This window comes from Zosterops lateralis (assembly GCF_965231275.1).
Source record: "Zosterops lateralis genome assembly, chromosome: 22".
NCBI classification, from domain to species: domain Eukaryota; kingdom Metazoa; phylum Chordata; class Aves; order Passeriformes; family Zosteropidae; genus Zosterops; species Zosterops lateralis.
The window spans coordinates 1,374,105-1,402,052 of record NC_139782.1 but is presented as its reverse complement, the minus strand read 5'-3'; the positions used below and the strand labels follow the sequence as shown (position 1 = coordinate 1,402,052).

At 52.3% G+C, this 27,948-nt stretch overlaps 4 protein-coding genes across 5 annotated transcripts; 2 read left to right on the top strand and 2 right to left on the bottom strand.

Annotated features, from left to right (window-relative positions):
• Nucleotides 1–116: 116 nt before the first annotated feature.
• Nucleotides 117–8,396, bottom strand: SLC66A1 (solute carrier family 66 member 1). Of its 2 annotated transcripts, XM_083876947.1 has the most exons (8): nucleotides 8,041–8,396; nucleotides 7,387–7,574; nucleotides 6,693–6,822; nucleotides 6,150–6,237; nucleotides 4,992–5,140; nucleotides 4,142–4,234; nucleotides 3,534–3,719; nucleotides 117–3,274 (listed from the first exon to the last, which is right to left on the bottom strand). In XM_083876947.1, exons 2-8 carry the CDS (start codon nucleotides 7,554–7,556, stop codon nucleotides 3,176–3,178), a joined length of 915 nt encoding a protein of 304 aa, XP_083733073.1. In that variant the 5' UTR covers nucleotides 7,557–7,574; nucleotides 8,041–8,396; the 3' UTR covers nucleotides 117–3,175. The 2 variants fall into 2 exon arrangements, with proteins under 2 accessions (XP_083733073.1, XP_083733072.1); XM_083876946.1 differs by lacking the exons at nucleotides 7,387–7,574; nucleotides 8,041–8,396 and adding an exon at nucleotides 6,937–7,066.
• Nucleotides 8,397–8,445: 49 nt separating this feature from the next.
• LOC310918088 (aflatoxin B1 aldehyde reductase member 2-like) lies at nucleotides 8,446–12,514 on the top strand (the record flags this gene model as incomplete). Its single annotated transcript, XM_083876851.1, has 7 exons — nucleotides 8,446–8,671; nucleotides 9,485–9,672; nucleotides 10,173–10,277; nucleotides 10,790–10,886; nucleotides 10,984–11,083; nucleotides 11,393–11,522; nucleotides 12,071–12,514. The coding sequence occupies 7 exons, from the start codon at nucleotides 8,446–8,448 to the stop codon at nucleotides 12,230–12,232; spliced, it is 1,008 nt and encodes a 335-aa protein (XP_083732977.1). The 3' UTR covers nucleotides 12,233–12,514.
• Nucleotides 12,515–12,630: 116 nt separating this feature from the next.
• On the bottom strand, nucleotides 12,631–15,639 carry MRTO4 (MRT4 homolog, ribosome maturation factor). Its single transcript, XM_083876852.1, has 8 exons — nucleotides 15,590–15,639; nucleotides 15,174–15,232; nucleotides 14,970–15,073; nucleotides 14,803–14,884; nucleotides 14,535–14,602; nucleotides 13,957–14,108; nucleotides 13,397–13,473; nucleotides 12,631–13,204 (listed from the first exon to the last, which is right to left on the bottom strand). Exons 1-8 carry the CDS (start codon nucleotides 15,615–15,617, stop codon nucleotides 13,055–13,057), a joined length of 720 nt encoding a protein of 239 aa, XP_083732978.1. The 5' UTR covers nucleotides 15,618–15,639; the 3' UTR covers nucleotides 12,631–13,054.
• A 143-nt stretch (nucleotides 15,640–15,782) lies between these two features.
• Nucleotides 15,783–27,488, top strand: EMC1 (ER membrane protein complex subunit 1). Its single transcript, XM_083876806.1, has 23 exons — nucleotides 15,783–15,885; nucleotides 16,013–16,137; nucleotides 16,350–16,415; nucleotides 16,536–16,629; nucleotides 17,247–17,375; nucleotides 17,506–17,632; nucleotides 18,158–18,307; nucleotides 18,633–18,800; nucleotides 19,133–19,204; nucleotides 19,645–19,704; nucleotides 19,925–20,047; nucleotides 20,282–20,378; nucleotides 21,063–21,179; nucleotides 22,036–22,235; nucleotides 22,479–22,628; nucleotides 22,970–23,131; nucleotides 23,372–23,491; nucleotides 23,705–23,842; nucleotides 24,184–24,357; nucleotides 24,939–25,149; nucleotides 25,619–25,703; nucleotides 26,228–26,357; nucleotides 26,535–27,488. The coding sequence occupies exons 1-23, from the start codon at nucleotides 15,791–15,793 to the stop codon at nucleotides 26,712–26,714; spliced, it is 2,973 nt and encodes a 990-aa protein (XP_083732932.1). The 5' UTR covers nucleotides 15,783–15,790; the 3' UTR covers nucleotides 26,715–27,488.
• The last annotated feature ends 460 nt before the right edge of the window (nucleotides 27,489–27,948 follow it).

Genomic DNA, 27,948 nt, shown 5'->3' with positions numbered 1-27,948 from the left:
TTCCACGTATGTTTGGGGGCTGGGCACAGGGGCTGGCTGGAGGGAGGGAGGGAAGAGAGGGTGTTCTTGGGGTTGTACGATACTGAGTAACCCAGATGTGCAGGAGATGGTAATTTGGAGACCTGCTGAAAGTTCTGCTCTTCTATAGCCTGGTTCCAAGGCGCTTTTCTGTCAATTTTTATGGAATGCAAAAGGGGTTTTTGTTTTGATTTCTTGTTTTTTTTTGTAAAGCTTAAATTGAATCTACATCTGATACTTGAGCCTCCATACTAAAAAATGGGAAAAAAGAAAAAAAAAGAAAAAAAAAAAGACTAAAACAATAAAAACAAAAAAAAATCCCAGTAAGATGTGTCTGTGTGATTGTGTTCTCCTTGTTTCTCTTTCCTTCCTTGCAGGGTTATTTGGGGTTTGTTTTTGTCCCTCATCCAGGAATGTTTGTCTGGAAGGGACTGTGCTGTCCCACTGCTCTTTGGCCCTGCCTTACCCACTCTGCTTCCCTTCCAAGGTGCTGGGATTGATGCTCCAGGCATCCAGCAGATTTATATCCAGGTGTATTTAGGGGAGAAGGTTCTACCTTCTGTGCTGGGTGTGCTAAAAGCAGCCGTGGGGCTCCTGGTGTCCAGGCTTGTGCAGAGGGGCTGTGCTGGGGTGGGTGGTTCCTCACATCCTGCTGACCCTCCCTGGTCCCTGTGTCACCTGTGACCTCCCCCAGTGTCCCCTCCTGAGCCTTTGGTGGCCAGAGGGACCTGGCACAGCTTTGGGATCCCTGCCTGCAGCAGGCTTTGGTTGTACCAAACCTAATTCTGGGGAAGCACAGGAAGATCTGCTGGGCTCCTCCTGCCCCTGGCTCTGGGAGTTGCCCTCCGTGTGACCCTCTGCAAGGGGGGAACTGTTGGCATTAACACTGATTAATTAACGTGCTCTAATTTGCTTTTATACCATGACCTGTGTCCCACCCAGACTCCTGTATGTGGCCAAGGTTTATGCAGAGCCTGACTAAGGTCCTGGAACTCCTGTGGGACACAGGAAAGGATGGGATCCCCCAGGAAACACTCCAGGATTTGGTTGCTGTCTCACTGTTCTGTCCCAACACAAACCTGTTCTGAAGCTGGAGATCAGTTTGTGTGAGCTCTGGAGCCTGGGAGGGGGAGGCTCCTGGTGAGGTTTTCAGTTCCCCTCTCCCTCAGGGCTGGTTGTTTCTACTTTAACATTTGCCTCTGCAAAATCCAGAACACAGGGACAGGGCTGCAGCAGTGACCTGGAGGAAGGGGAACCCTGAGGAGCCTCAGGAATTCCCAGCACCCCTGAGGTGGCTGTGGGTGTGTAAGCTCTGTGTGCAGCTGCTTGCCTTGCTCCTTCCTGCCCAGCCTGAGTAAAGTCAGAGTAAATCAGCTTTGTACCTAACTCATGCTTCAGGTACACCTGTGGGAACAGACTGTGATACATAGATACAGATATAATGATAGATAGATAGATAGATAGATAGATAGATAGATGTGTACTCTTTCCTCCTTATGGCAGAAGTTCTTTGTCCAGGTTTAGGAAAAGCTGGTATGTGACGAGTAATTGGTGTTGTGAGTGGCAGAGATGAGAGTTTTGTTTTGCTCCTTGTTTGAATCAAAACTGGATATTAATTGTTTTACAATTCCCAGGGAAATACAGGAAAGGAAATGCTGCTGGCTTCAGGATGAGGTGAGCAGCCCCTTTGCCTGTGAATCTGCAGGGGCAGAATCATGAATTAATCCAGCAAAACCCCACTCACTTGGTTCAAGGGGCTCAGACTGAAAAGTACATTTCCTTTCTGAAAACAGCTGGGTCTGTCCCAAGTCCCAGCCTGTGTTTCAGTGAACATGCTGGTGCAGATTGGTGGGCACTGAGCAGTTGGAATCCCATTAATGTGAGACCCAGGCTGAGCTGTGGAACCATGGATTGGTGTCCTCAGTGTGAGGACAAAGTAGAGTAACTTCCTTGGGAAGGACAAATGTCATGGACTGGCTGAGGAATCATAAATGAATAATAATGGAGCTAAAGCTAAAAGGGACACGATGCTGGGTATTGGGAAGGGAGAGGGGAAAGGAGAGCAAAAGAAGGAGCTGATAGCAACTGCAGTCAAAGGAAAGCTCTTGTTTTCACAAGGCCAAGCTGTGATAGTTTTTCCTAAAGGGTCTCCATGCTTTGGTTCCCTCATTTTGTCAGGGAGACTGAGCTGCTCATCCCAGCAGGAAGAGCTCAGCACACAGGGGGAGCCTGGCTGCACCTCCACTCCTGATGGGGACACAGCTTTCCCCAGAGCACCCCTGCTTCCCATCCTTCCCGGCTGAAGGAGCACTGTGCTGAGTTCAGGGCCCCAGGGGGGATAAACTGATCAGTGTTGCAGATGAACTCAACAATGCTGGGGATAAACTCATCAGGTTGAGGATAAATTCATCAAGTTGATAAATTCATCAAGGAGAGAGGGCAGGAACCGAAAACCAGAGCAAGCAGAGGCAGCTCTTCTGCTTGGGAACAGCAGTGGAGCAACTTCCCCAAGGAATCCATGCAATTAAAACATGGGTGAGGCAAAAAATGAGAAGTCAGAGAACTGGGACTGTGAGACACATTAGGAAAGAGCCAGGAGCTGCCAAGTAAAGCAGCACAATGAAACCAAGGGAGGCAGGTGGGGATGGATGTGTTTTATAGATGGGTGAGCCGTGCTAATTAAAATAGGTGTGGAATGAACACTTTGGTTTGCTGCTCCTTCCCCACTGGATCCAGCCGTGTGTCTTCCAGAAGGAGCTGAGGAGAGAGCTGTGAGGTCACACTGGTGCTCATGTCCATGGTAGGTCAGTCATCCCTGTCCTCTCCCCACATTTTCCAGCACCAAGGAAGTTCCAGATCACCCTCTGGAGACACAGCAGCAACCAGGCTCAGCTGTGGGGCACTGGAGCAGCGAAGAGCAACTGAGGTATCCAAAAATTCCCTTTTATCCTGAAAGCATCATTGGTATCAAAGAGGCACGAGGTGTCCCAGCAGCATCCTCTGCCACTGCCTTGGCAGCCCAACGTGTCACCCACGGGCTTGGGGCCTCGTCTGCCAGGAGCCACTGGGATGGAGGGGCTGGTCTGCCCAGCCCTAAGGCCTTCCTCATGTGCATCCTCCTCCTCTTCCTCCTCTCCCTGCGGGGCAAGGCCCTCTGTCAGCTCTCTGGGTTCTCATCGTGCTCCCCAAGGAGAGCATCCCTCTCCTCGAGGCTTCCAGGCCGTCCCTTCCGATATGCCAGGAACTGGAAGGAGATCTGGGGGGAGGTCAAGGCTCTGCACACTCACAGGGAGGATCTCTGGGTGTCACCACCCCGAGATTGTGCCAGGACAGCTGGGAACAGGACAGGGAGCTCAATGCAAACCAGGGGCTGAGGCATCTCCCAGCCAGTGCAGCACCACAAATCACCCAGGGAGCAGCACCAGCCCAGCCCTCCAGCCCAGCCCTGCCTGTTCCACTCCTTGCAAGGCCCCGCTGGCAGGAGGGGACCCCATCCATCCCAGGGGAAAGGATACAACCACGTCGAGGGCCAGGACACCCAGGCTGCCCACCAGCCAGGGCAGGTGGTGCAGGATGTAGTCACCTTGGCCCTGGCCCGGCTCCGGGTTCTTCAGGAGGACACTGAGGCCGTACAGGGAATTCCCCAGCATCACCAGGGCAAAGAGGGAGTAGGAGACCCCACTGGTGGATTTCCTCTTGTACTGGGAAAAGAGGGAGAGGAGAGAAGCTTGGGTGCAGTTCTCCTAAATCTCTCTACAACATGTTATTAACAGAAGCTTGGGTGCAGCTCTCCTAAATCTCTCTACAAGGTGATATTAATCATCCTCTTCCCCAGAACTGAAAAAAAGAGAAGTAGTGACTTAATGCTGAGAGTCATTCAGTTCCCCTTTGGCTTGTTAAAAAGACAAAATGAAAGCCCCACCCTCATAATATTGGTAGGTTAAAGGGGGGGAGAAAAATAAATACAGAAGAATAGTCCCTTCTGGAATGATCAGAGATGGGGCCTGGGATCTCAGAGCAAAGAGGAGAAAGGAGAAATCCCCTGAGAAGAAAGGAGACCCCCCCCCCCCGGCCCACTGGAGTGGCCCATGAGCAGCCCCAGGGTCCCAGGCTGGGCACTCACGTTGGTGCAGATCTGGGGCACTCGGGAGCCCAGGTAGAGCACGGAGGAGATGGAGCCAATGGTAAATCCAATGATTTCAGTCCTGGAGAAAGGCTGCAAGACAGAGACAGGGACAGCCCCTGTGCTCAGAGCCCCAGCACAGCCACACCCAGCCCTGTGTGTGCCCAGCTCCCCTCCTCTGACAGCCCGGTGATAATTACAACTGATAATTATCTCTCACTTTGCCACAGGAAAATACCTGTGCATCTGTTATAACAGGAATTGAGTTAATTTGCATTGCTCAGAGAGGTCCCTTTCTACTGCCAGAGCAAAACAATTTTGCAAACTGACTTTCAGTTTCAGCCAACCGAGTTACCTTTCTGCACTTTCTTGCTTGTTTGATTTTCAATAATACATATAAATGTGGATAATTGGAGAAAGCATCAAAGGGGAGAAGTCTTTCAAATTTCCTGAAAACAGGAACCACTTTTTTTGGAGACTGTCCATCCTATGCTGCTACCTGAGATAAAGTCTGTTTGCAAACAGAGATGTGGGAAATGTGAGGTTTGTTGACTCTTGAGCAGGCCCATAGAAGTGCTTGAAGTCTGAAGTGAAAATGCCCTGAAATGTCTGAAATCCTGCAGCAAACTGTTCCTGAATTTTGGAGGAATCTTTGGAAAAGTTCTCTTTCCAGTGTCACCTTCCTAGACTGTAACAGTCTCCTGGAGAACAATTTGATCCTAAAATAGGAACAGCCTCTAACCCCAAAACACATGGTGGGGTCCAGGGTGGTGTTTTGGGGTGACAGCATCCAGCAGGACATCCCCACCCAGGCATGTACCCCATCCCCCAGATTTAGGAAGTGTCTCACCTTTGGTCCCAGCTCATCCCCGGGAGCTGAGAGCAGAGCCCTCCCTCTGAAGGTCCCTGGATCCTCAGTGCTGGCACTGCCCAGGAGGGAGAGGCCGGACAGGGACCCCACGGAGAGGAACACAAAGGCTGCGTTGATGGGAGCAGGGACTGCAGGAGTCACACAGAGCCTCATTAGGGAGAGCCCAGCAACAGCCCCAGGGGTGCCAGCACCCTCTTGGGGTGAAGAAACCTCCAAACTCTCCCTTATCTCACCAAGGGATGGGGCAGTGGCTGCTGTGAGTGATTGAATGTGGTTTATCTCCCAGTGATGTGCCCAGTTTGTACCTTATCAGGGAGGAAACTGCTCCTATCTCGGTTTCTTTGGGTTTAGGGCCCTTAAAATCATCCCCATTAGAAGATTTCACTGTCTTAAATCACTCTTATATCCCTGTCAGATCAAGCTGTGCTGTGGCTTATTTGTTAGTAGTAATTTATTATTTTTCAGCAATTTTTAGTGATTATATTCAAGTAAACAAGCTCTCCACCTTAACAAAACTATGTATCTGATGGGTCAAATACCAATTGGTTAATAACTTTACATGTCTTTACTAAGTTAAATAATCATGTCAGTCCCAAGGAGCCTGTTTAGGGTTCAGCAGTGCTGGAAAGGGGTTTTTCTCTGTTTTCTCTGACTGTTCAAACCCTTCAAGAACTGCTCAGGTTCCCTTTTCACTTCCAGTGGAACAGACAGGAACTCCCCTGTCAAGGCTGGAGCCCTGACCCCGAAACAGTCAGAAAACTTCCCCCTTTCCCTCCCAGCACTGCCTGAGTCAGGAGTTCTGTGGTTCCCAGCTCCAAGGTGGAGTCACCACGTAACTGTGGGGGATTTATTTATTCCTGTGCCCAGTGAGGCTCACAGGGGGGTTATTTTCAGCCTGGACACTGTGGTGGGGGTTGCAGGGTCTGCAGAAGCCCCAGGCCCAACCTGCAGCTGTTTGTTGGATTTGGCTCTCCTAGGGGCTCAAACTACCCAAGGGGAAAAAAAAACCAAACCAACAACCCAGCAAGCAATGAGGCATCCGATAACTGTGCCTGTAATCTCCCCGAGCCCCTGGAATCCCTCCTCTCTGTTCCCAGCGCGCAGGGGAGCAGAGGCCCCACCCCTGCCCCAACTCACAGGCTCTGCCCCTGTTCTTCACGCGGTAGTAGCAGTAGAGGGAGAGCATCCCCACGTCTGCCAGCACGTAGTAAATGGCCGTGTACACCTGCGGGGAGGGGACATGCTGGGGACACCCGCGGGGACCTGGGGGCTGGCATGGTCCCACAGGGATGTTCCCTGCTCTCCCGGGGCCCCTGGGAAGAAGAGAGTGTCCTGGGGTGGAGAAGAGAGCAACCCCGGGAGAGAAGGGTGTCTTGGGGTGGAGAAAGGAACAGCCCCTGAGGAAGAGAAAGGAGTAACTCGGGGGGTGAAGAAGGGAGCATCCCTGAGAGAGAAGGGAAAACAGGGAGCATCCCCACGGGGGAAGGAGGGAGCATGCCTGGACCACACCCAAGGGGGAAAAGGGAGCAAGCCCAGGATGGGAGAGGGGAGCATTTCTGAGGGCAAAGAGGGAACACCCTGGGCACTTGTGTCTCTGGCTCCCAGTGCTGGATAAAGCCGCTCCCAGCTCCTCCCTCCTCCCCGAAGCTGCGGTGTTTGAGAGTCAGCCCGCCCCGGTACCTGCAGGGGCAGCTGATCAGCCAGGAAGGAACCGATGAGGTTGAGGAGGTCTCCGCCCAGCCATCCCAGCAGGAAATAGATGGAGAGAGCCTGGTCCATGATGCCCGTCCTGCAGGCCTGGTAAAACTGCCTGCAGAGCATTGGGCACAAACATCACCCTCAGCTGGGTCAGCGCTACCTGGGAGCGATCCCCAGGATTCCTGTGGATCCCAAAGCAGTCACGGGAGGAAAATCACACACGCACCCCTGGCCCCAGGTGGAACTCCTGAGCCCCACCGGTGCTCCCCGAGTGTCCTGTGGGAGGAGCAGGATGATCCCAGCTGCAGGATCCAACCCTCTGGTTGCGACAGAACCGTGACCCCTCACGTGCCCCTGTGCCACCCTTGTGTCAGCACTTCCAGCACTCCAGGGCTGCTGGGGACATTCCTCCTGCAGTGTGACCTGTCCTGCCGCCCCGCACGTGCCTGACTGGGACATTTCCGCCGCCAAACAGCAACAACACCCCGGCACCTCTGAGCCTTGGGGCTGCGCTGCCCGCTCCCCTCACCCGAAACCTGCCGAGCCCTCGCTGCTTCTGCCGGGGGGGATTTAACAATTCCAGCACCTTGTGCCGGCAGCTCGGCTTCTGCCATCCCCCGGGAAGGGCTGCCCGGGATGCGGGGGCGATACTCCGGGATTTGGGATCGGTACTCACGGGAAGGATGCAGCGATGAAGCAGCCGATGGAGCCCAGCCCCAGGATGACGCTGGCGACATCCCGGCTGTCCTGGGCACACTCATTGAACACATCCATGATCCAGCGGGAGCCGTTGGGACAATCAGAGACATTCCCAGAGGGGAGACCCCTCCAGCGCCTCGCAGCCATGGAACCGCTGGGATAACGCTGGGGGAAAGGGAATAGCACAGGGAAAAATTAATTACACTGAGGAACGACAGATCTGTGCGATGGACAGGGCTGGGGCTCCTCCGGGGCTGGCTCATGTTGGAAAAATGGATCGTTAGTGGATAATACACCTTTATTGGCCTCGGGTTTGCTGCCAGCCTGGCAGGGCTTGGCTACAAAGGAGAAACAGAAGAAATGAACGAACAAGAAATAAAGAAGAAGTAACAAGGGGGAAAGGGGGGGGGGGGGGATAAGAAAAGGTAGCGAAGAAAAAAGAAAAGGAAGAAAAAAAGAAGAAAAAAGAAGGAAAAAGAAAAAGAAAAGAAAAAAAAGAGGGGAAAAAGAAGGAAAAAAAAAGAAGAAAAAAAAAGAAAAAGAGGAGAAAAAAAAGAAAGGGGGGCCCGGGGAGAATAAATAAAAGAAGCCGAAATCCAACCCAACCTGTCCTGGCAACACCGGCACTCACCTCCTCACCGACGCGGATCGAAACTTTATTTTTCCTTGAAAACACGCTCTTTCTAAAACTTGGGCTGTTTTTCTTTGCAAATCAACACCCGGCGGGTTTCCTCTGCCGCTGTCCCAGACTCTGCCCAGTTTCCTTTGCTGCTCTCGCGAATTCTGCCGGGTTTCCTTTAACGCTGTCCCAAACTCTCCCCACTCCCCACTTCTCAGGAAGTTGCCGGAAAGCGGCAACTTTTCACAGACCCACAGCGTGAAATCAGCGAGTCTCTTCATAAAGTCGGTGCATTCCCCACACTCCCCGGGGTTCTCAGCGCCGCCCGCCCAAGCCCGCGGTGTGTCCCGCTCGGGGCGCCCCGGGCCGGCCCCGCCGTGTGAGGGGCCGTGTGAGGGGCGGGGCCGCGCAGGCGCGATGGCGGCGCGGGCGGCGATGGCGGCGGTGGCGGGCGGCGGGGCCCGGCCCGCGGTGGTGCTGGGCGCGATGGAGATGGGCCGCCGAGCCGGGCCCGAGGCCAGCGCCGAGCTGCTCCGCGCCTTCCTGCGCCGCCGGTACCGCCTCGTCGACACCGCCTTTATGTACGCGGGCGGCGAGTCCGAGCGCATCCTGGGCGCGCTGCTGGCCGGCGGCACCGAGCCCGGTACGGCGGAGGGCGGGCTGCCCTCGGGGGAGAGGGGCTGCCTCGGGGCCGAGTCTGAGGAGAGGGGGCTGCCCTGCGGAGAGGGGGTGTCCTGAGGAGAAAAGTCCCTTCTGCCAGGCTGACACTGTCCTTGAGGAGAAGGGACTTGCCCAGGACTCGTTCTGTGAGGAGAGGGGTTTTCCTGAGGGGGAAGGGGTTTCCCTCAGGAGAGGGAACTTGCTGGGAACCGTGCCCTTAAGAGAGGGGTTTTCCTTGAGAAGGGACTTGCCTGTGGAGAGGATTTTATCTCTTCTGCCAGGCTGACACTGTCCTTGAGGCTTGCCAGGGGCTCATTCCCTGAGGAGCAAGGTCTTCTCTCTTAAGCTGATGCCCTCCCTGCGAAGAGACTTCCCTGAGGAGGTGGGACTTCCTTGGGGAAGGAGAAGGGTCTTCCCTGCCAGTCTGAGGCTTTCCCCAAGGACAAGGGCCCTCCCCAGCGTCCATTCCCTGAGGAGAGGGATCTTCCCTGCCCAGCTGACTCTCTCCTTGAGGAAAAGGGACTTGCCCCAGGCCCATCCCCTGGCAGTTTTCCCTGCCAGGCTGATGCCATGCCTGAGAAGGGATCCCCGTACTAGTGCTGAGCCCTGGCCCCTGAGGAGCAGACCTGCCCTGTCTGGGGCAGACCTCAGTCCCTGCAGAGGAGCCTCCCCTGCCAGGCTGACCTGAGGAGAGGCACCTTCCCTGAGACACCTCCAACACTTGGGTTATGTCCCTTATCCCCACTCCCCTCCTCGAGGTGGAAACATCCTTGCTCATTCCTTCTCTCTCTGCCAGTGGAAGTGGCCACCAAGGCCAACCCGTGGGATGGGAAGACGCTGAAGCCGGAGAGTGTGCGCTCCCAGCTGGACACGTCCCTGGAGAGGCTGCAGAGGAGCAGTGTGGAGCTCTTCTACCTCCACGCTCCTGACCACAGCACCCCTGTGGAGGAGACCCTGCGTGCCTGCAACGAACTGCACAAAGAGGTAAAGTGCAGAGTCTGAGCCTGGACAATCCTTGATTCCCTCCTCTTTTTTAAACCAGGGCTGCTTGTTGTGCCCATCTGCAGTTTTTGCAGCTCTGGGAAGAGGAGACAGAGCCCAGGGCAGAGCTGAGCAGCCACTGCTCTTTGTGTGCTCGTGTGGTGCACTTTGTTCCCAAGAGCTCCTGGAACATCTGAACTTTGCTTCCAGCCCTGTTAACAGTCTGGGTTAAGATTAGTGCTGGTAATGGGTAAAGAATTCCTGAGTTTTGTTTATCTGGTTATACCATTTAAACTAGAAGGTGTGAATTCCAAATGAACAGAAAATGGGGAATATTTTTGTTATGTCTTAATAATTCGTAGTCTGTCAGAAAAGGTGGACAGGAGTTAACCCTTTTCGACAAAAATTTGGTGACTGTCGTTTTCACTGTACTCATCTTGTGCTGTCTGGATCCAGATGAACTTTGAAACACTGGAGCTGAAATCACTTTTATTCCTCTGCAGGGGAAGTTTAAAGAGCTTGGCCTGTCAAACTACGCTGCATGGGAGGTGGCAGAAATCTGCACCATCTGCAAGTACAACAACTGGGTGATGCCAACTGTGTACCAGGTGAGGGAGGGGGGAAGCTGGATTTGGGCTCCCCAAATGTTCCCCAGTGTGCCAGATATAAACACAGAAGGAATCTGCTGCAGTTATTCTGGGAAGTCACAGAGTCACTGAGGTTGGAAAAGACCTCCAGTCCCAGCTGTGCCTGATGCCCACCTTGTCCTCAGCCCAGAGCACTGAGTGCCACATCCAGGCCTTCCCTGGACACCTCCAGGGATGGGCACTCCAAACCTCCCTGGGCAGCCCCTTCCAAGGCCTGACCACCCTTTCAGTGAGGAAATTCAGGAAGCTGAGTGAGGTCTCCGCACTGAGCTGTTTCTGAGCATTCATTGCTGGAGTCAGCATGGAAATTAAATTATTTGGGAATTAAATTATTCAGTGAGTCTGTTCCTAAGCAAATCATAGCCTTGTGTGATCTGAAGCTGCTCTCCTGGATGGGTATTGCCAGGGAAGGGTGGGAAGAGGCAGCTGCTGTGCCCTGGGCTCTGTGTGAGGCTCTCTGCTGCCCCGTGCAGGGGATGTACAACGCGACCACGCGCCAGGTGGAGGCCGAGCTGTTCCCCTGCCTGAGGCACTTTGGGCTGCGCTTCTACGCCTACAACCCGCTGGCAGGTACAGGGGAAAGGCCAGGCTTTGGGGTAAAACCCTGTGGGGTGAGGGCTCTGTAGGGCCAGCTCACCCGCAAACCTGCTGCTCCCTTCCTTCGCAGGAGGGCTGCTGACCGGCAAGTACAAGTACGAGGACAAAGACACGAGCCAGCCCACTGGGAGATTTTTTGGGAATGACTGGGCTCAGGCCTACAGGGACAGGTATGTCCTGAGATGACAGATGAGCAGGAATGGCTGCATTAAAAAAACACTCTTAATAGCTGAGAGGAAGCAGAATTGACCGAAGCTTGGGATTATGTCAGCACACGTGGTTGGGGCTGTGGTGTGTGACTGAGCTCTGCAGGGTGGATTTTAGGCTCAGCTTCCTCACAGCTCTCCGAGGGAGATTGCAGAAGTCCTCAGAAGCTACAAAGGATTTTATGAGGCTTCCTGAAAGCCTTTTGATTGGAATATAGATATACCACTGACTAGAGGTCCCAAGGGCAATAAGAATGATTTCTTTTCATGCAGGTACTGGAAAAAACACAATTTTGAGGGAATTGAACTGGTAGAAAAAGCTTTGAAAGAGGCTTATGGCTCCACTGCACCCAGCCTGGCGTCGGCTGCACTGCGCTGGCTCTACAACCACTCCAAACTGCAGGTGAGAGAGCTTGAGCTGGGCCCTGCTGCCAGCCCTGGGCACTGCTGCCAGCCCTGGGCCCTGCTGCCATGGCTCACAAACAGGGAGATTTCAGTGTAGGTGTCTTTTAATCCTGTGGAATTTGGCATTCCAAAGTGACTATTGCTGTGCAGACTCTGCCAGGCAGCAGGAGTGAGGCAGCTCTGCCTTTCCCCATGGTATCCCATGTGGTTAGAATGGGAAGCTTCAAGTAGAAGATTTTAGGTGCCAGTTACTGGAGTCTTGGCTTCCCTGCAAGGAGAGAACTCACCTTTCACTGGACTGGGAAACTAATGCTTAATATTCCTGATGTTCCCTAAATGTTCCTGTAGCCCAGCATAAAGAGGATGTGGCAGCTTCTGAGGACTTGGAGTGACTTGGGGGTGTCCTGGCCTAGTGAGCAGAATTTGTGGTGTCAGTTGCTTAATTCCTGGATGTTCTTAAGTGCAAAGAAAGGCTTCATTTGGCCCGCAGTGGCCTGGGAGGTGAACTTTCTTTTGGGATCAGCAACACCTCCCATCTCTTCGCAGGGTTCTCTTGGAGATGCAGTGATCATTGGGATGTCCAACATGGAGCAGCTGGAGCAGAACCTCAACTACAGCGAGGAGGGTCCGCTGCTGCCGGCCGTGGTGGAGGCGTTTGACAAGGCCTGGAACCTGAGTGCACACGACTGCCCCAACTACTTCCGCTAGGGAGGGCTGGGACATGGGGCACAGGCTCTGGAGAGAACTGCCCACCCTGCCCTCCCATCCACGGGTGGAGGGCTGGAGGTTTTTCCTGGATCACTGAAGCTCTGAAGGATCCACACCTGTGCCTTAGTCCTCCCTCCCAGCCCCTCAGCTCCCTCAGCACACCCCGTGATTTAGGATGCTGTTGATCAGGAATGAACACGTTAACGAGGTGAAGACCCCTGATCTGCTTTAATGTGAAATCTTAAATAATTACATACAAGAATAAAACCTGTTTCTAGTGCAGATCCTATCTCTGACCTGTGCCTGGAACCTGGCATCTCGTTGGCAGCACTTGGGGACTTTGAATCACATAATTTCAGGATGGTTTGGGTTGGACAGTCATTAAATCCCATCTTGTTCCACCCCCTGCCACGGGCAGGGACACCTTCCACTGTCCCAGGGTGCTCCAAGCCCCATCCAGCCTGGCCTTGGACACTGCCAGGGATAAGGCAAAATTCCAAGGATTGAGCTAAGTATCTTCTGTGTCAGAATAACAAACCCTCAGCATCTTTCCCTTTGTGCTATATCAAAGTTCTATTACATTTACTCCCTTTCTGCCCAGTTTTCATGTTTGAGCTGGTATTTCCTCAGATCCCAGGATACACCAACAGTAACAGGCAGCAGCAATAACCATCTGAAATTTCACATAGATATTTACATAAATATAAAAAACCCCACAGTTAGTCATTTTATATAAAGATCATCCCAGTCCAGGTACACCCAGGGAAGGGAAATATCCTCCTCTTTTTGTCCCTAAAATAGAACTGTCTGGTGTCCAAGCTGTTAGTCCTCATTGCTGTCATCATCATCATCATCATCTTCTTCCTCCTCCTCTGCTGTGTCTCCCACGAGCTTCTGGAAGTCTCCAGTCTCAGAATTCCACAGAAACTTCATGGTGACTTTAAACTCTGCCATCTCATAACCAAAGAGTTTCTAGGAGAGGACACAAATCTGTCATTCCTGCTTTACTGTCTCTTTGCCCAACCTAGCAAAACAGTAAATTCCGCTTCCAGGTGGGAAGTGGAGCAAAGCAGGAACCAAAATAACTACTGCTGAGTTTTGGGAATTGTGTTAATTAATTATTAGTTATTTTGTGTCAGGAAGCAGGGCTGTTGTGTTACTCACCAGCACACGGGCCTGTTCCGGAGTGAGAACATCCCCTTCCTTGCACACTTCATAATCGGAAAGCAGTGTCACCACTCCTGCAGAGCAACACCCTGGATGTAGGATCCCAGGCACTGGGAACTCCCCTGGAATGTAGCGGGCAGAGCCAGGACACCCCCCAACACCACCCCTTGGAGCTGACACCTTCCCATGCAGTATCAGTGCACCCCAAGGAGATGGGTGAGATCAGCTCTAAAACCCCAAACCTGCTTCCTGAGTGGGTTAATCCAAGCTGTTGCCACTGGAAAAAAATGGCATTGTGGAGAAGTCTGGGGGTTTTACTCAGCCTTTGACATGAGTTTGGGAAAAGGATGGCATTGTGGAGAAATCTGGGGGTTTTACTCAGCCTTTGACATGAGTTTGGGAGCAAGAGCACAAGGACATAAGGAGTTCCAGCCCCAGCCCAACAAGAAGAAAGTCATCCCTCAGGTTTTTCCCAGACCTAAATCCTGCTCTGTATTTAAGATTCTTCACAAGAGCTCCCACCTGCCCAGACAAACCCTGAGCTGCCCCTCCTGTACCTTTCTTGAGTGCCGTGGGCAGCCCCAGCTGCCGCAGCTGCGGCTCCATGGAGTGGGGAAACTGCTCCAGGGGCCCCGTGTCCAGGCTCACCCCGTACGGCGCCTTGTTCCCAGCGCGGGCAAAGTCCAGCTCCCGGAACTTGGAGAACCACCTGGGACACAGAGGGGCAACCAGAGCTTCAGCTGGGGGAGGAACATCCCTGGGGCACAGCCTGCCCTAGGATCTGGGGTTACTGAGGTTGTGGCTGGCCCTGGATCCCTGGAAGCATCTAGGGAGGTGGAATGAGATGAGCTTTAAGGTCCCTCCCAACCCATCCCTGGGGCACAGCCTGCCCTGCGGTCTGGGGTTACTCAGGTTGTGGCTGCCCCTGGATCCCTGGAAGTGTCCAGGGTGGTGGAGTGAAATGACTTTAAGGTCCCTCCCAACCCAAACTCTTCCATGATCCTGCCTTGCTGTCACAGGAATGGCTGACAAGACAAGTGGGAAAAGCCCATGAGACCATCCCTGCTCTAAGGGAAGCAGCAGGGAGCCTTGGGGTTTTGTGGCAACAAAAAGGCTGTGCCAGACTGGTACTTACTCATCCACCTCGTCCTTGGTGCGGTTGGTGAAGAGAAGCCCAACCTCCCCTCTCAGGTGTTTGCTGACCTGGAAGAAAGGAGCATCCATGGGGATTGGGGAGCACCAGGACCTCACCTGCACAGCTCCCCTCACAACACACCCTTCATGGCAGGACATGGATGGATTCAGTTAAAACGCCCACCGAAGGGTGATCCCAGGATGTTATTCTAGGGTAAAGAATACCCCAGGTGAAGCTTTAGGACAGCCAGAGGAAGCCCCAGCAGTACCTTGTGCAGGTTCTCCTTGTACTCGCTGCTCGGCTCCCGGCCCAGCGCCACCATCATCACCTTGTTCTTCCCGAAGAAGATCCTGCCCAGGAGCAGGAGGAGGAGGATGTCAGCCCTGGAGCTCAGCCCCTTGGGCATCTCCCACCCCGCACCGGCCCCCTGCCCACCTGCTGTGCTTCCAGGCGTTCCGCACATCCTTCAGCTTGTTGTTCCTCATGTTGGCCACCGAGAAGACGAAGATGTACTTGTAGGTGTCCACACAGCGCCGCAGCTGCGGAGGAGCCGTTACCGGGACGGGACGGGCACGGGGGGCGGGGGGAACGGGCGGGAGAGGGAGAGGGGAGAGGAGCCCGGGCCCGGGCCAGACTCACCTCGGCGATCAGCGCCTGCTTGGCCTCCAGCCCCTTGCGGGGCGTCCGCGTCAGGGACACTGCGGGAGCGGAGCGGAGAGAGCGTCAGGGACGGATGGGGGTGGGAATGAAGGATGGGAAAGGGGACGGGGAAGGGGATGGTGATGGAGAAGGGAATGAGAGATGGGGAGGGAATCGAGGGATGGGGAAGGGGATGGGGAGAGGGAAGGGGGCGATGGACGGGGTGGAGAAATGAGAAAACGACGGAGAACGGGACGGGAGTAGGGAAGGGGATGGTGAAAGGGGTGGTGTCCTGGGTTGCGATGGGGGATGGGATCGAGGAGTGGGAAAACAAGGGGGAAGGGGACAGGACAGGAATGGGGGTGGGCAGAGGGCTGTCCCGGGCACGGTGTCCAGGGTTCGGGCCCCGCTCCCACCTTTGCGGTCCCGCTTGGATTTCGGCATGGTTCCGCCGTGCTGCGAGGGCCCCGCGCCGCGCGCGGGCTGCTGGGAGCGGGCGGGGCTGCCCCGTGAGGTGCCTGTCCGCTCCCCACGGCACTGAGGCGCTTTCCCCGCGCAGGCGGCGGCGCGGGCGGCCCCGCAGCGCTGCAGGCCCCCCGGGCGCCGGGGCCGCTGTCATGGCGGTGGGGCCGCGGGCGCTGCTGCTGCCTGTCCTGGCGCTGCTGCCCTTGGCCACCGCCGTCTACGAGGACCAAGTGGGCAAGTTCGACTGGTGAGCGCCGGGGGTCCCGCCGGGTGTCCCGCCGGGTTGGGTCCCCGCTCCCGCGGACAGGCCCCGCGCCCGCCGCGCCGTTCCCGCCCCGGTCCCATTTCACGGGCGCTCCCTTTCCCTCTCGCAGGAGGCAGCAGTATGTGGGGAAGTTCAAGTTCGCCTCCTTGGAGGCCTCGCAGGGCTCGAAGAAGCTCGTCGTGGCCACCGAGGAGAACGTGGTGGCCGCCCTGAACTCCCGGAGCGGTGAAATCCGTGAGTGCGGCCGCTTTGGGGCCGAGGGTCACTGCGGTTGTTCCTCGCAAAGGTTATCGCTGCTCTTGGGGCTGGGCGGGCGGGACGGCTCAGCCCGCGGGTCAGAGCGCTGCCTTAGGGCCGGCTCTGGGAGCAGCCCAGGGTTAAACACACTGACACACAAACGCCTTCGTGGAGACAAACACCGCACTCCTCGGGCCTGTCTCTTGCAGTGTGGCGCCATGTGGACAAGGGCACCCCGGAAGGAGCCATCGATGCGATGCTGATCCACGGGCAGGGTAAGGGGCTGGCCCGGCTCCTGGGGTGTGGAGCCAGCGTTAGAGCACAGGCTGGATCTGCAGACCCCATCCCTTTGTTGGCCCGTGGTACAAGCTCTGTGTTCTTCCCCTCCTCTCCAGATGCCATCACTGTGTCCAATGCTGGACGAATCCTGCGTTCCTGGGAGACCAACATCGGGGGCTTGAACTGGGAGACCTCCCTGGACACTGGCAGGTAGGATTTCCTGTCTGAATGGGGTTTTTCTCCTTGTAGTGCTGGTCTGGGAAGGAAAAAATGGGTCATGAGCCTGGTCTGGGTTTGTATTGTAGAGAAAGATTAGTCAGATGTAAAGTTTCCAAACCAAATTTGGGGTGAATTCTTTATGAATGCTTGAACCTTGCAGAAAATCCCAGAATCAGTGAGGTTGGAAAAGCCCTTCCAGGCCATCCAGTCCAATCTCTTACAAATCCCCACCTTGTCCCCAGCCCAGAGCACTGAGTGCCATGTCCTGGACACCTCCAAGGATGGGCACTCTAAACCTCCCCAGGCAGCCCCTGCCAAGGCCTGAACACCCTTTCCATGGAGAAATTCCTGCTGCTGGCCAAGCTGAGCCTCCCCTGGCCCAGCCTGAGGCCGTTCCCTCTCCTGTCCCTGTTCCCTGGGAGCAGAGCCCGACCCCCCTGGCTGTTCCCTCCTGTCAGGGAGTTGTGCAGAGCCACAAGGTCCCCCTGAGCCTCCTTTTCTCCAGGATGAGCCCCTTTCCCAGCTCCCTCAGCTGCTCCTGGTGCTCCAGTCCCTTCCCCAGGGTAAAGTAGAAAAATAATTCTCTAATTCCTCGTGCCTGTGCTCAGTTTCCAGGGGGCTGCCCTGGTGGGGCTCCCTGAGGCAGTGAAGTACGTGGCAGTGCTGAAGAAGGCAGCCCTGTCTCTGCACTACTTGTCCAATGGGCACCAGAAGTGGGTGGAACACCTGCCAGAAAGGTGAGAACCCCCCTGAGGAGAGGTGTGAGCCCCTGGCACGGGGCAGAGGGAAGGGGGCTGCACCTGCCTCGTGCTTGTGCAAACAGTGGTGTGAGAGGATGGTGCTTCATGGCTGCTGCCTGTCCTGCAGTGAGAGCACTCAGTACCAGCTGCTGTATTCCCGTGGGACTGGAGTGATCCACGTGGTTGGCATCATTCCCCGAAGCCACCTGAACATCTTAACGTTCAATGTAGAGGATGGAGAAATCACTAAACAGGTACTGGAGCATGGAATGGTTTTACATTTGCCTGACTCTGTTAAATGTAGTGTAGTGGTTTGAGTGTTTTTTCTGCTGTGAGATAGGATTAGGAGAAAAGTAAGCAGGCTTAAATGAAAGGGTACAAAGATAGATTTAGTCTTTTTAGAGAGAGAAGTCTCTCTAGTCACTAATTAGTTTCTACCATCCAAGCTAAACCAACACAAGCCAAAATGCTGGATGTGTTGTGAACAAATGGCCTTCCAACCCTGTGGTGTGGGGGGTGGAGGAATCAATTGTTGTGCTACAGAGAACCCTCCCTGTCCGTGAGGCATTGCCTTCAAACCAGGCATTTTGTGTCTGAATGCCCTGAAAGCCAACCCGAGCTACACTGGCAGCTGTTAGTCAGGATTATCCCATAAACCCCAGGCTGGCAGGTCGTTTTTCTCAGCTGTGGCTAAAACTAATTGACTGAACTTGCTGCTGTGTGCACGTGGGTGCCTCTGGGGCCGTGTCCTGCTGACTGCTGGCTGTGTCTGTGTGCAGGTGAGGGTGGCAGCCCCGTGGCTGGGGGCCCTGCAGGGCTCCTGTGCCGTGGTGGGCGAGGCTGTGCTGGTGTGTGTGGACACGGCCGCGCGCTCTCTGCACGTCTGTGCCCTGGACACCGAGCAGGACATGAGGCACATCCCCCTGCAGGTGAGAGCTGCTGCAGGAGCATCCCTGCAATTCCCTGCCCCACTACTCTGCTTCCAGCTGGAGTTGTTTCCCCAGTCTGTCAGTGAACTGGGGAGTGATTGGAGATCGGGGATCGTAATCTGTAAATTGAGGGAAGGGTGGGAAAGCTTTTTGTCTGTTACTCCTAGATCAATGTCTTCTGAGCCTTGCTCCAATGGAGCCTCAGCCTTCCCTGCTCCTGCTCTGTCCCCTGACTCCGGGAATCTCTGACTGCTGCTGAGGGGAGGCAGGTGTTGGTCTCAGTGAAGGACAGCTCTCTCAGCACATGTGCTTGTCTCCCCTGCAGTCCTTGGAGCTGGAGTTTGCAGATGACTTCCAGGCCAGGATCTTGGCCACTCAGCCCAGTGTGACCAGCGCCTCACGGACTCAGTTCTTCTTGCAGCTGTCCCCAAGCCACTTCTCCCTGCTGCAGTACAAGCAGGGCCTGCTCAGCCACCTCCGGGACTTCCAGCAGGTACCTGACACAGATGTACCAGGGACAGGGCCAAGTGCAGCTGAACATCCTTCAGACTGCTGGGCTAGCTGGCAGGTGTTAAAAATCTCAGTAACTCTGGGCTGCATGGCTCAAAAACCTGTGGCAGGTCAACTGTTCCCATCTTTATGAGAAGTAGGTTTTTTTGTTTTTGAATTTGGGGAAACAATACAATTTAAAACTTGGCTGTGATAGTTCATCTGCTTTTAATTCCACTGTGGTATTCTTGGTGGTTTTATTTTTTTGTTTTGTTTTGTTTTGTTTTTTGTTTTTTGTTTTTATGATTTCTTGCTATTTTTTTTTTCCTTTTCCAGGCAGCTCTGGTGAGTTTTGCAACGACCGGGGAGAAGACGGTGGCCGCTGTCCTGACGTGCAGGAGTGAACTGGTCAGCACAATTCCTGTCTTCTGGGACCAGCCCTGCTCTGGGGATGTGCACTGGGAGTGGGTTCCACTGGTGTTTCACAGGCCCAGGGATGGGGAGCCCCTTGAGGAAGAGGAGGATTTGATAAGTTTCAGTGATAACATAAGCAGGGCTTGACTACGCCCAGCTCAGGCTGTGCCTGGCTCAGTGAATATCCTGTTTTCAGCCCTATGGAAGGTGGGCATGTGACAAGGAATTGGCTTTCCTGATCCACAGAGGGTTTCAGTTCTTGGGGATATCAAATTTAGTTTCATTTTTATCAGAAACAGAATAGAACATAATAAAGCTGTTTCCTGCCTGATGTCACAGGCAAGCTGAGACTTGTCAGGCAGTTGAAAAACTAATTTTTTTATACTTTACTGGTGTCTGAAGCCATGTTACATCTCCTCTCATCCTCACTTCAGAAACCTGGCAGCTCTGATGGCCTCCATGCTGGCAGCACTCTGGAGGATGCCCGGAGGCAGGTACGGGGTGCCCTTGTTCTCCAGTTCTTGTCAGTCCATTTTATTCCTTCACCTGCAGGAGCAGAATGACAGAGCTCTTACACCAACTGTACAACCTAAAAATATAGCCTAAAAATATCTTGAAGCTGCAGTTTTTGCTGGACGGGGAATTCTGCTGGAATCCTGCTGCAGGATTTGGTGTGGTGTGTGTGTAAGCCTTGTTTTCTGCCCCTTGCTACAGGATTCCTTAACCTGCTCCAATCAAACCTACAACATAAACCTCTACCTGGTTGAAACTGGGCAAAGATTGTTGGACACTACAATCACCTTTAATCTGGAGCAAGGAGGAGCCAGGCCACAGCAGGTGAGCAGGGAGGGGTTATTTCCATCCTTGCAGTGCCCTCCCTTCCCTGATTTGGCAGGATGGGAGCCCTTCAGCCAAGGGGAAAACCATTCCAGGGATTACAGCATCACCCTGCTTGCTCTGGTTTCACCTCATTTCTGCTTTCTTCAAGGAGATGATGTGATCATTAATCTCACTGTTTTCCTTGCCTTTTTGTTTTGTTTTGGTTTGGTTTGGTTTGGTTTTTTTTCCCAGCTGTACATCCAAGTTTTCCTGAAGAAGGATGACTCTGTGGGATATCGAGCCTTGGTGCAGACAGAGGACCACATGCTCATGTTCCTCCAGCAGCCAGGTGATTCCCAGAAACAGCTTCCTCCATTTGTAACAGTCACCAGGAGAAAATTCTGTGTCCTTGAGGATTATATTTTATAATTACTTTCCTTGGAAGCTGAAAAAATTAATTTAACTTTTCTGAGTCCCATAAAAGACACAAGAGACTCTTTCACCCTCACCTGGATAAATAACTCTACCCTGTTTTGTGTGGGAATAGCCTTTGGATTTCAGGGGTTTTCTGCAGATTTCAAAACTCTCTTTGTAGGATGAGAGTGTAAGTGCAGGTGTATATCTTCCTCAAAGATTTTCAGAAAAGGTCCTCATGGCTAAAATGTCAATTTACAGAAAGTATTGAAAGTCCCATCTCAGCGACAGGAATTTTCCTGGGTTCTAAAGGAATCCAGGAGTTCACACTGTGAATCTCTTATTTTAAATAGACTCAATGACTGTAACCTTTTTGAAGCACCAGATTGATTTTACTGATCCTGAGGTTTTCTTCCCAGAAGTGGCTCCAGTTGCATTAACTATTTGTCTTTTATGAAATAGTTAATTTAATGACATTAGATATTTATACACAGTTTTGCATTTCATTAAGAGATGATCTGCATTTCAGGGTTGCACTGAAAGATACTCTTATATTGAATGAGTCAATTCCCAAATATTAAGTTGATTTTTCCAATATTCTGCTCTTATTTCTTTCCAGGAAAAGTTGTGTGGAGTAGAGAGGAGTCTCTGGCAGAGGTGGTAAGCCTGGAGATGGTGGATCTGCCTCTGACAGGGGCACAGGCTGAGTTGGAGGGAGAATTTGGAAAGAAAGCAGGTGAGTTTAACAGAATTATCTCTGTGAGTTTGTTTTCCTTCCTAAATAAATGTGTTTATTGTTTTCTGTTTACTCTGAGCTTAGAGATTAATTTAAATCTCTACTGATGCCAATTAAAATGAGCAGAAATAAACCCTTTTCTGTCTAAACTTTGGAAATCCAATCCAGATGACATGAATATATTACATTGTTACATTAAAAAAACCAGTCAGCAGCAGTAGGAGGAGTTTTGGCCATGTCTTCTAAATGTTTCCTGTGACTCTTTCTGGAAGACTCATTTCCAATAGCTTTTTTTTTTTTTTTTTTTTTTTTTTTGCTTTGTTTTGTCTTTTCTTTGCTGTCCTGGATGCAGCTATCCAAGGTAACCCCATCCTGCATGGAGTGTGCTCTGCTCCTGCCTAATGCTTCCTGGTGCCACTGGTCCCCTCTGCTTGCTCTCCTCAGGGGCTGAAACAATTCAGAGTTGAAATCCTGTGTTTTGGTTACTTTAGGAAGTTGAATACAAACCCTGATTGGGCAGAATTAAGTGTTGTTAATTCCTCTGTGTAGTGGGTGCAGAGGGATTTCTGTAGGGGTGAGGGAGCTGTAGGTGGGCACAGTGGGAAGGAACACAAAATCCTCTGCATGAAGGTTTGCTTTCAGTTGTTCAGGGCATATTTTGGAATGAGTGTGGAGTGGGAAAGGTCAGTAAATGCCAGAGTCTGTCACAGAAACGGCAACTGTAACTTAGAGCAGAGTGGGAGGCAGGGAGTAACCCAGGTTTGTGCATGGCAGCGTTTGACACCACAATTTCAGCTCTGGGGTGGGCCCTGGTGTGTGTTTTCCCTGCTGTTGTCACTGTGGGTGCCACTTGCAGATGGTTTGCTGGGAATGTTCCTGAAGCGACTCTCGTCCCAGCTCATCCTGCTGCAGGCCTGGACTGCCCATCTCTGGAAGATGTTCTACGATGCCAGGAAGCCCCGGAGCCAGATTAAAAATGAGATTAACATTGACAATTTGGCCAGAGATGAATTCAACCTCCAGAAAATGATGGTGATGGTCACTGCCTCGGGCAAGGTGAGGAGGCCAGGGCAGAATCTGTTTCCAGGCTGGAGCAAAGAGTCTCAGCTAGGAATTCCCAGCCCTGTTTTAAGCCAGGCTTGGGCAGAAATAATGGGAAGATGCACAGGATGTTTTGTGGTGGCTTTAAAGGGGGGCTAAGACTTAACTTACTGTTGGATATGACAGAGGAAGATGCGGTGCTTGAATGGGAGAGTGTTTTTTCCCTAAACTTCAGCTTTCTCACGTGTTTTTCCTCAGCTTTTTGGCATTGAGAGCAGTTCTGGCACCATCCTGTGGAAGCAATACCTCAGGAATGTGAAACCAGGCTCCTCTTTCAAGCTGATGGTGCAGAGAACAACAGCCCATTTCCCCCACCCTCCACAGTGCACTCTGCTTGTCAAGGACAAGGTGAGGCCTCTTCCCTTCCCCTCCTGGACATGGAAATCTGCCTTTGGACAGGGCAATAAAACCATCCTCTTGGATATCATCTGGTTGTCACTGATATGGGGATGGCAGGGGAGAAGGATCTGGAGGGAGCAGATACAGAAGCCTAGGAAACTTAAAAAATGATCGTGATTGTTATAGACAAATGTGGAATAAATGTTTGGACAAATATGTGATTCCAAACAGAATATTTTCAGCATGGAGTAGCTGAACCCAGGGTATGAATAGTCAGCACCAGCAAGTAACAGTTAGAAAACTGGGTTTTTTAAACTTAAACAAGAGGTAAAACTTACCCTGTTTTTCAGGAAACCAAAATGAGTTTTCTGTATGTCTTCAACCCCATCTTTGGGAAGAGAAGCCAAGTAGCTCCTCCTGTTCTGAAACGTCCAATTCTCCAGACTTTGCTTCTGCCCATTATGGATCAAGACTATGCCAAAGTGCTGCTCCTGATTGATGATGAATACAAGGTAAATTGCTTTGCCTGGAGGCAGTTTTCTTCACATTCTGGTTAATTATTCTCCTCCCTTTTGGAGTAAGATGGAAAAAAATGCCATTGAGCCACATTTCACACAAAACTATGAGGTTATTCTGGTAAGGCAGACCTTATCTTGATAAACATGTTAGAAATAATCTTTCTGGTTCATTCCAGGGTATTTTTTTGTCTGTATCAGTGGTTTTTAACCCATGTTTCAATTCTTCTTTTCCAGGTTACACCCTTCCCAGCCACTAAAAACGTCCTTCGCCAGTTAGAAGAAATAGCCCATTCCATCTATTTTTACCTAGTTGATGCTGAGCAGGGAAAACTCTCTGGATTTAGGCTGAAAAAGGTATGAAAGACCCATTGCACTTCCCTGAATGCCCTGTGGATAATGGCAGATCTCAGTTCCCTTCATGGAGCTTTGCTCAGAACTGGAACATTCAGCCTCAAAATGCGCCCAAAAAACTTCAGAAATCCCAAAGCAAGGAAATCTCCATCCTAGTGGTGGAGATGTTATCCTTGGAGGATGGGATCCAAGCTCCCACATGCTTTTTCCCTGCAGGACCTGAGCACAGAGGAGAGCTGGGAGGTGGCCATCCCCACGGAGGTGCAGAGGATTGTGACTGTCAAAGGGAAGAGGTCCAACGAGCATGTGCACTCCCAGGGCCGCGTGATGGGCGACCGCAGCGTCCTCTACAAGGTGCTGCTGCAGCTCTGTTGGCTTTTTGTTGAGGGGTTATCCCATGGGAAGATCCCAGTACTATTTCCTGCTGCTACATTGGGATGAGCTGCCCTGAGGTGACAGTTTTTCTTTATGGACACCAGTGTCTCTGTGGAAAAATGCTAATTTTGGAGCTTTCTTTTCAAAAATGTTTTCATGGAGCAATTAAGTCAGTCAAAAATACTGGGGAAATAACAGCTTGATTTCTTGGGATGATTTATGCTAATTTGTTCACAATATGCTCAGTGCCAGATGAAAAGCAAGAAGGAGGTGTCTGTAGCACTGAAAGGAAGTCTCAGCTGTTTCTCCTTTGTCCCCAGTCCCTGAACCCCAACCTGCTGGCCGTGGTGACCGAGAGCACGGACACGCACCACGAGCGCACCTTCATCGGCATCTACCTCATGGACGGCGTCACGGGCAGGATCATCCACTCCTCCGTGCAGAAAAAGGCCAAGGGGCCCGTGCACATGGTGCACTCTGAGAACTGGGTGGTGGTGAGAGCTGCTTCTTCTTTGAGGGGACTCCTGAAATCATGAGCTGAATGATATTAAGGTGATAAAATGCAGTGACCTGTAATGAAGGTCCTTCACGGTGCAAATACTGCAAAATGCACACAGTAATGCAGGACTCTGATAATTCTGTAAGTTTAACAAATCAGCATACTTAAATCAGTCAGAGGGACAGTTAATTAAGTAATCCCCCCTTTTGGTTCTGCCCCCACTGAAGACCCCCCCCCCCCCCAGCTGCTAACCCCCCATTTATTATGTCTGTGATACATGGAAAAAATGAGATATCCTTGGCTCACTATAGAGCAAAGACTAAATAAGATTCCAGCAAGGTTAGCTTATTGTTCTAAGATCTAAGGGAGGGGTAGGAAGGTGCTACAGTCAGTTAAGTTAAGGAGCTGTATAACTATATAATAGTAATCTACAGAGCTGCAAATATATGGAAAACGTATAAAAAGCAAAACTCTTTGGCATGGGGGCAGTTCGTGAACCTGCATGGAGGCAGTTTGTGACCACCCTCTGTGATTTTCCTGGATCCTTGACTGCTTCCCTGATGTTCCTCGTTGCAGTACCAGTACTGGAACACGAAGGCCCGGCGGAACGAGTTCACGGTGCTGGAGCTCTACGAGGGCACAGAGCAGTACAATGCCACGGCCTTCAGCTCCCTGGACCGCCCCATCCTGCCCCAGGTCCTCCAGCAATCCTACATTTTCCCCTCTGCCATCAGTGCCATGGAGGCCACCATCACCGAGAGGGGCATCACCAGCCGCCACCTGCTCAGTGAGTACCTGCTCAGAGGAAGGGGAGCACTGAAATCCCAGTAAAATGCACTTTGCTGCCAGAAAGTCATGCCTGGGGCTTGTCCTGGACTCCTGCAAGTGCAGGGATAAGCACCATGAGAGGGTCTCTGTTGGCTGTCAGAAAATGTCAGGAATGACCATGAGGTGCCAGACTCTTTCCAGTGGTGCCCAGAGAAGCAATGGCCATAAACTAAAACCCAGAAAGTTTCACCCCAACATGAGGAAGAACTTTAACTTGAGGGAGGCAGAGCACTGGCACAGCTGCCCAGGCAGGGTCTGGAGTCTCCCTCTCTGGGGACATTCCAAACCCACGTGGATGCATTCCTGAGTCACCTGCTCCTGGTGATCCTGCCTGGCCAGGGGGGTTGAACTGGGTGATCCCCAGACCTTCCAACCCCAGCTCTTCTGGGATTCTGTGATGTTTAAGATGTTTTTCCTTCAATGCACAGTTGGGCTTCCCTCTGGGGCCATCCTGTCCCTTCCCAAGGCTCTGCTGGACCCTCGGCGCCCGGAGATCCCAACGGAGCAGAGCAGGTAGGGAAGGAGTGAGAACATCTCTTCAGGGTTCTGAAGAGAGCTGGATTTTATGTGTCATAAGTTGTGTGAAGAGGAACAACTTGTCCTGGCTGGATTCAGAGCAGTCTTGGCATGGAATGAAGAGAAGTTCCTTCAGGTGAAAGGTTGGACTAGATGACCTTGGAGGTCTTTCCCAACCTGAAGAATTCTGTGCTTCTGTTCCCAGTCTGTGATGATGAGATGTATTTGTATTACAAACTACTCGCTGTATTACAGCAGGTCAGTCATTAAACCAGCCTGGTGTCTGTACTCTCAGGGAGGAGCAGTCAGAGGAACTGGATTTTTTAGAGTTCCATTTATTTGTAAAACTTTTGAAGCCTTGAAGGAGATGGCTGCAGCTTAGCCTGACCCAGCTGATCTTGCAGCAATAATGAGTCTGCACTGGGAAAAGCTCCCAAATTTGCTGTTTTAGCTTAGCTTTTGATAATCAGGAAACCGTGTGTGCTGCCTGGCTGGGGTTTGATGTCTCTCTGTCCTTGCAGAGAGGAGAACCTGATCCCGTACTCACCGGACGTGCAGATCCACGCTGAGAGGTTCATCAACTACAACCAGACCATCTCCAGGATGAGGGGGATCTACACAGCCCCCTCTGGCCTTGAGTCCACCTGCTTGGTGAGTGCAGGGTGGAAGCTCAGTGTGGAATCGGGGGGTGGATTCCAATCCACAGCCCATGGCGCAGGGACCTCTGTAACTCCCATAACACAGCACTCCTTCCCATTAACCCTGCGCGGATCGTTTTGGGGTTTTCTGCCCCAAGCTGCATCCCCAACTCCTGATCTCCCCCTGCAGGTTGTAGCCTACGGGCTGGACATCTTCCAGACCCGCGTGTACCCCTCCAAGCAGTTTGATGTGCTCAAGGATGACTATGACTACGTGCTGATCAGCAGTGTCCTCTTTGGGCTGGTGTTTGCCACCATGATCACCAAGAGACTGGCCCAGGTGAAGCTGCTGAACAGGGCCTGGCGCTGAGGGAGGCCCAGCCTGGAGAGCAGCTGGGCTGGGATCTCAGCCCCACCCCGAGGGATGGATCCAAACGCCTCTATTCCATTTGGCTGGAAGATACTTGTGAGGAAAAGCTGCTGCTGGAACAAAACCTGCACTGCCCACGTGTCTCCTGTGAGGAGAAACGGAAGATATGAAAAATTGAGACTTTTTTTAGTCTATTTGGACTGAAAAAGAAGGTCCCAAACCTCCCTTAAAGTCCCCAAAACAGTGTCTCCCTGATGTTGAAAAGAATCCTAAGGATGTGTGTTCTGCTCATCCTGGGCTCTCCCTCAGCCTGTCCCCCACATCTGGCAGAGAAGAGGGTTGTTGGCTGTGGGGATGTGGTAACAAGCTCCTGGAGTGAGGAAGAGACCTTGGGTGATTTCCTTAGGAAAAATATTGGGAATTGGGTGTCTGTCAGTGGGAAACGGCCTCATGGAGCCACTGACAAAGCTGCAGAGCAGTGGGAAGAATTTAAACCTGAAGTCTCTCTGTGTTCTTTATTTATTATGATAACATCAGTTCCTTCCCATTTGTTTCTACATTTTCCTGCCTTTTTTTTTGTGTTCAGCACTTGGGGTAAAGGCGGGGTGGGTCAGGGGGACGCCTCTCAGTGTCTCCTCGGGGATGGCGGCTCTGAACTCGGAGGAGTTTAATTGTTAGGATCCGGTTTGGCATCGAGTTGTTCCCCTGGGAAGGGGCCATGTCCCCCTCACTCCCTCAGTGTCCACATCCCAAAATAAAGCTGCGGAGCAGGGACTGGGTCTGGCTTATTGAAGTGTTTCTTGGGCTATTTCCGGGGCTTGGGGGCTATTTAAGTGGGCATTTGTGGCTGTTTAAGTGGGTTTGAGGGGGCTATTATGTGGTTTTTAGGGGTTATTGAGGTGATTTTGCGAGGATATTTAGGTGGATTTTTGGGGCTGTTTAGATGGGGGTTTAGGGCTATTTAAGTGGGTCTTGGGGGGATATTGAGGTGTTTTTGGGGACCACTGAAGTGGTTTTATGGGGCTATTTCAGTGGGTTTTGAGCTACTTAAGTGGGGATTTTTGACTATTTAAGTGGGGTTTTTTTGGCATTAACATGAGGGGGTTGTTTCCTTATTTCAGTGTTTTTGGGGACTCTCGGAGCGGGTGGTTCTTTCGCCATTCCAGTGTTTTTGGGGTTTCTGACTGATTTTTCGGGCCGCTCCAAGTTCCCTCTTGCCCCAGGGCAGCCGCGG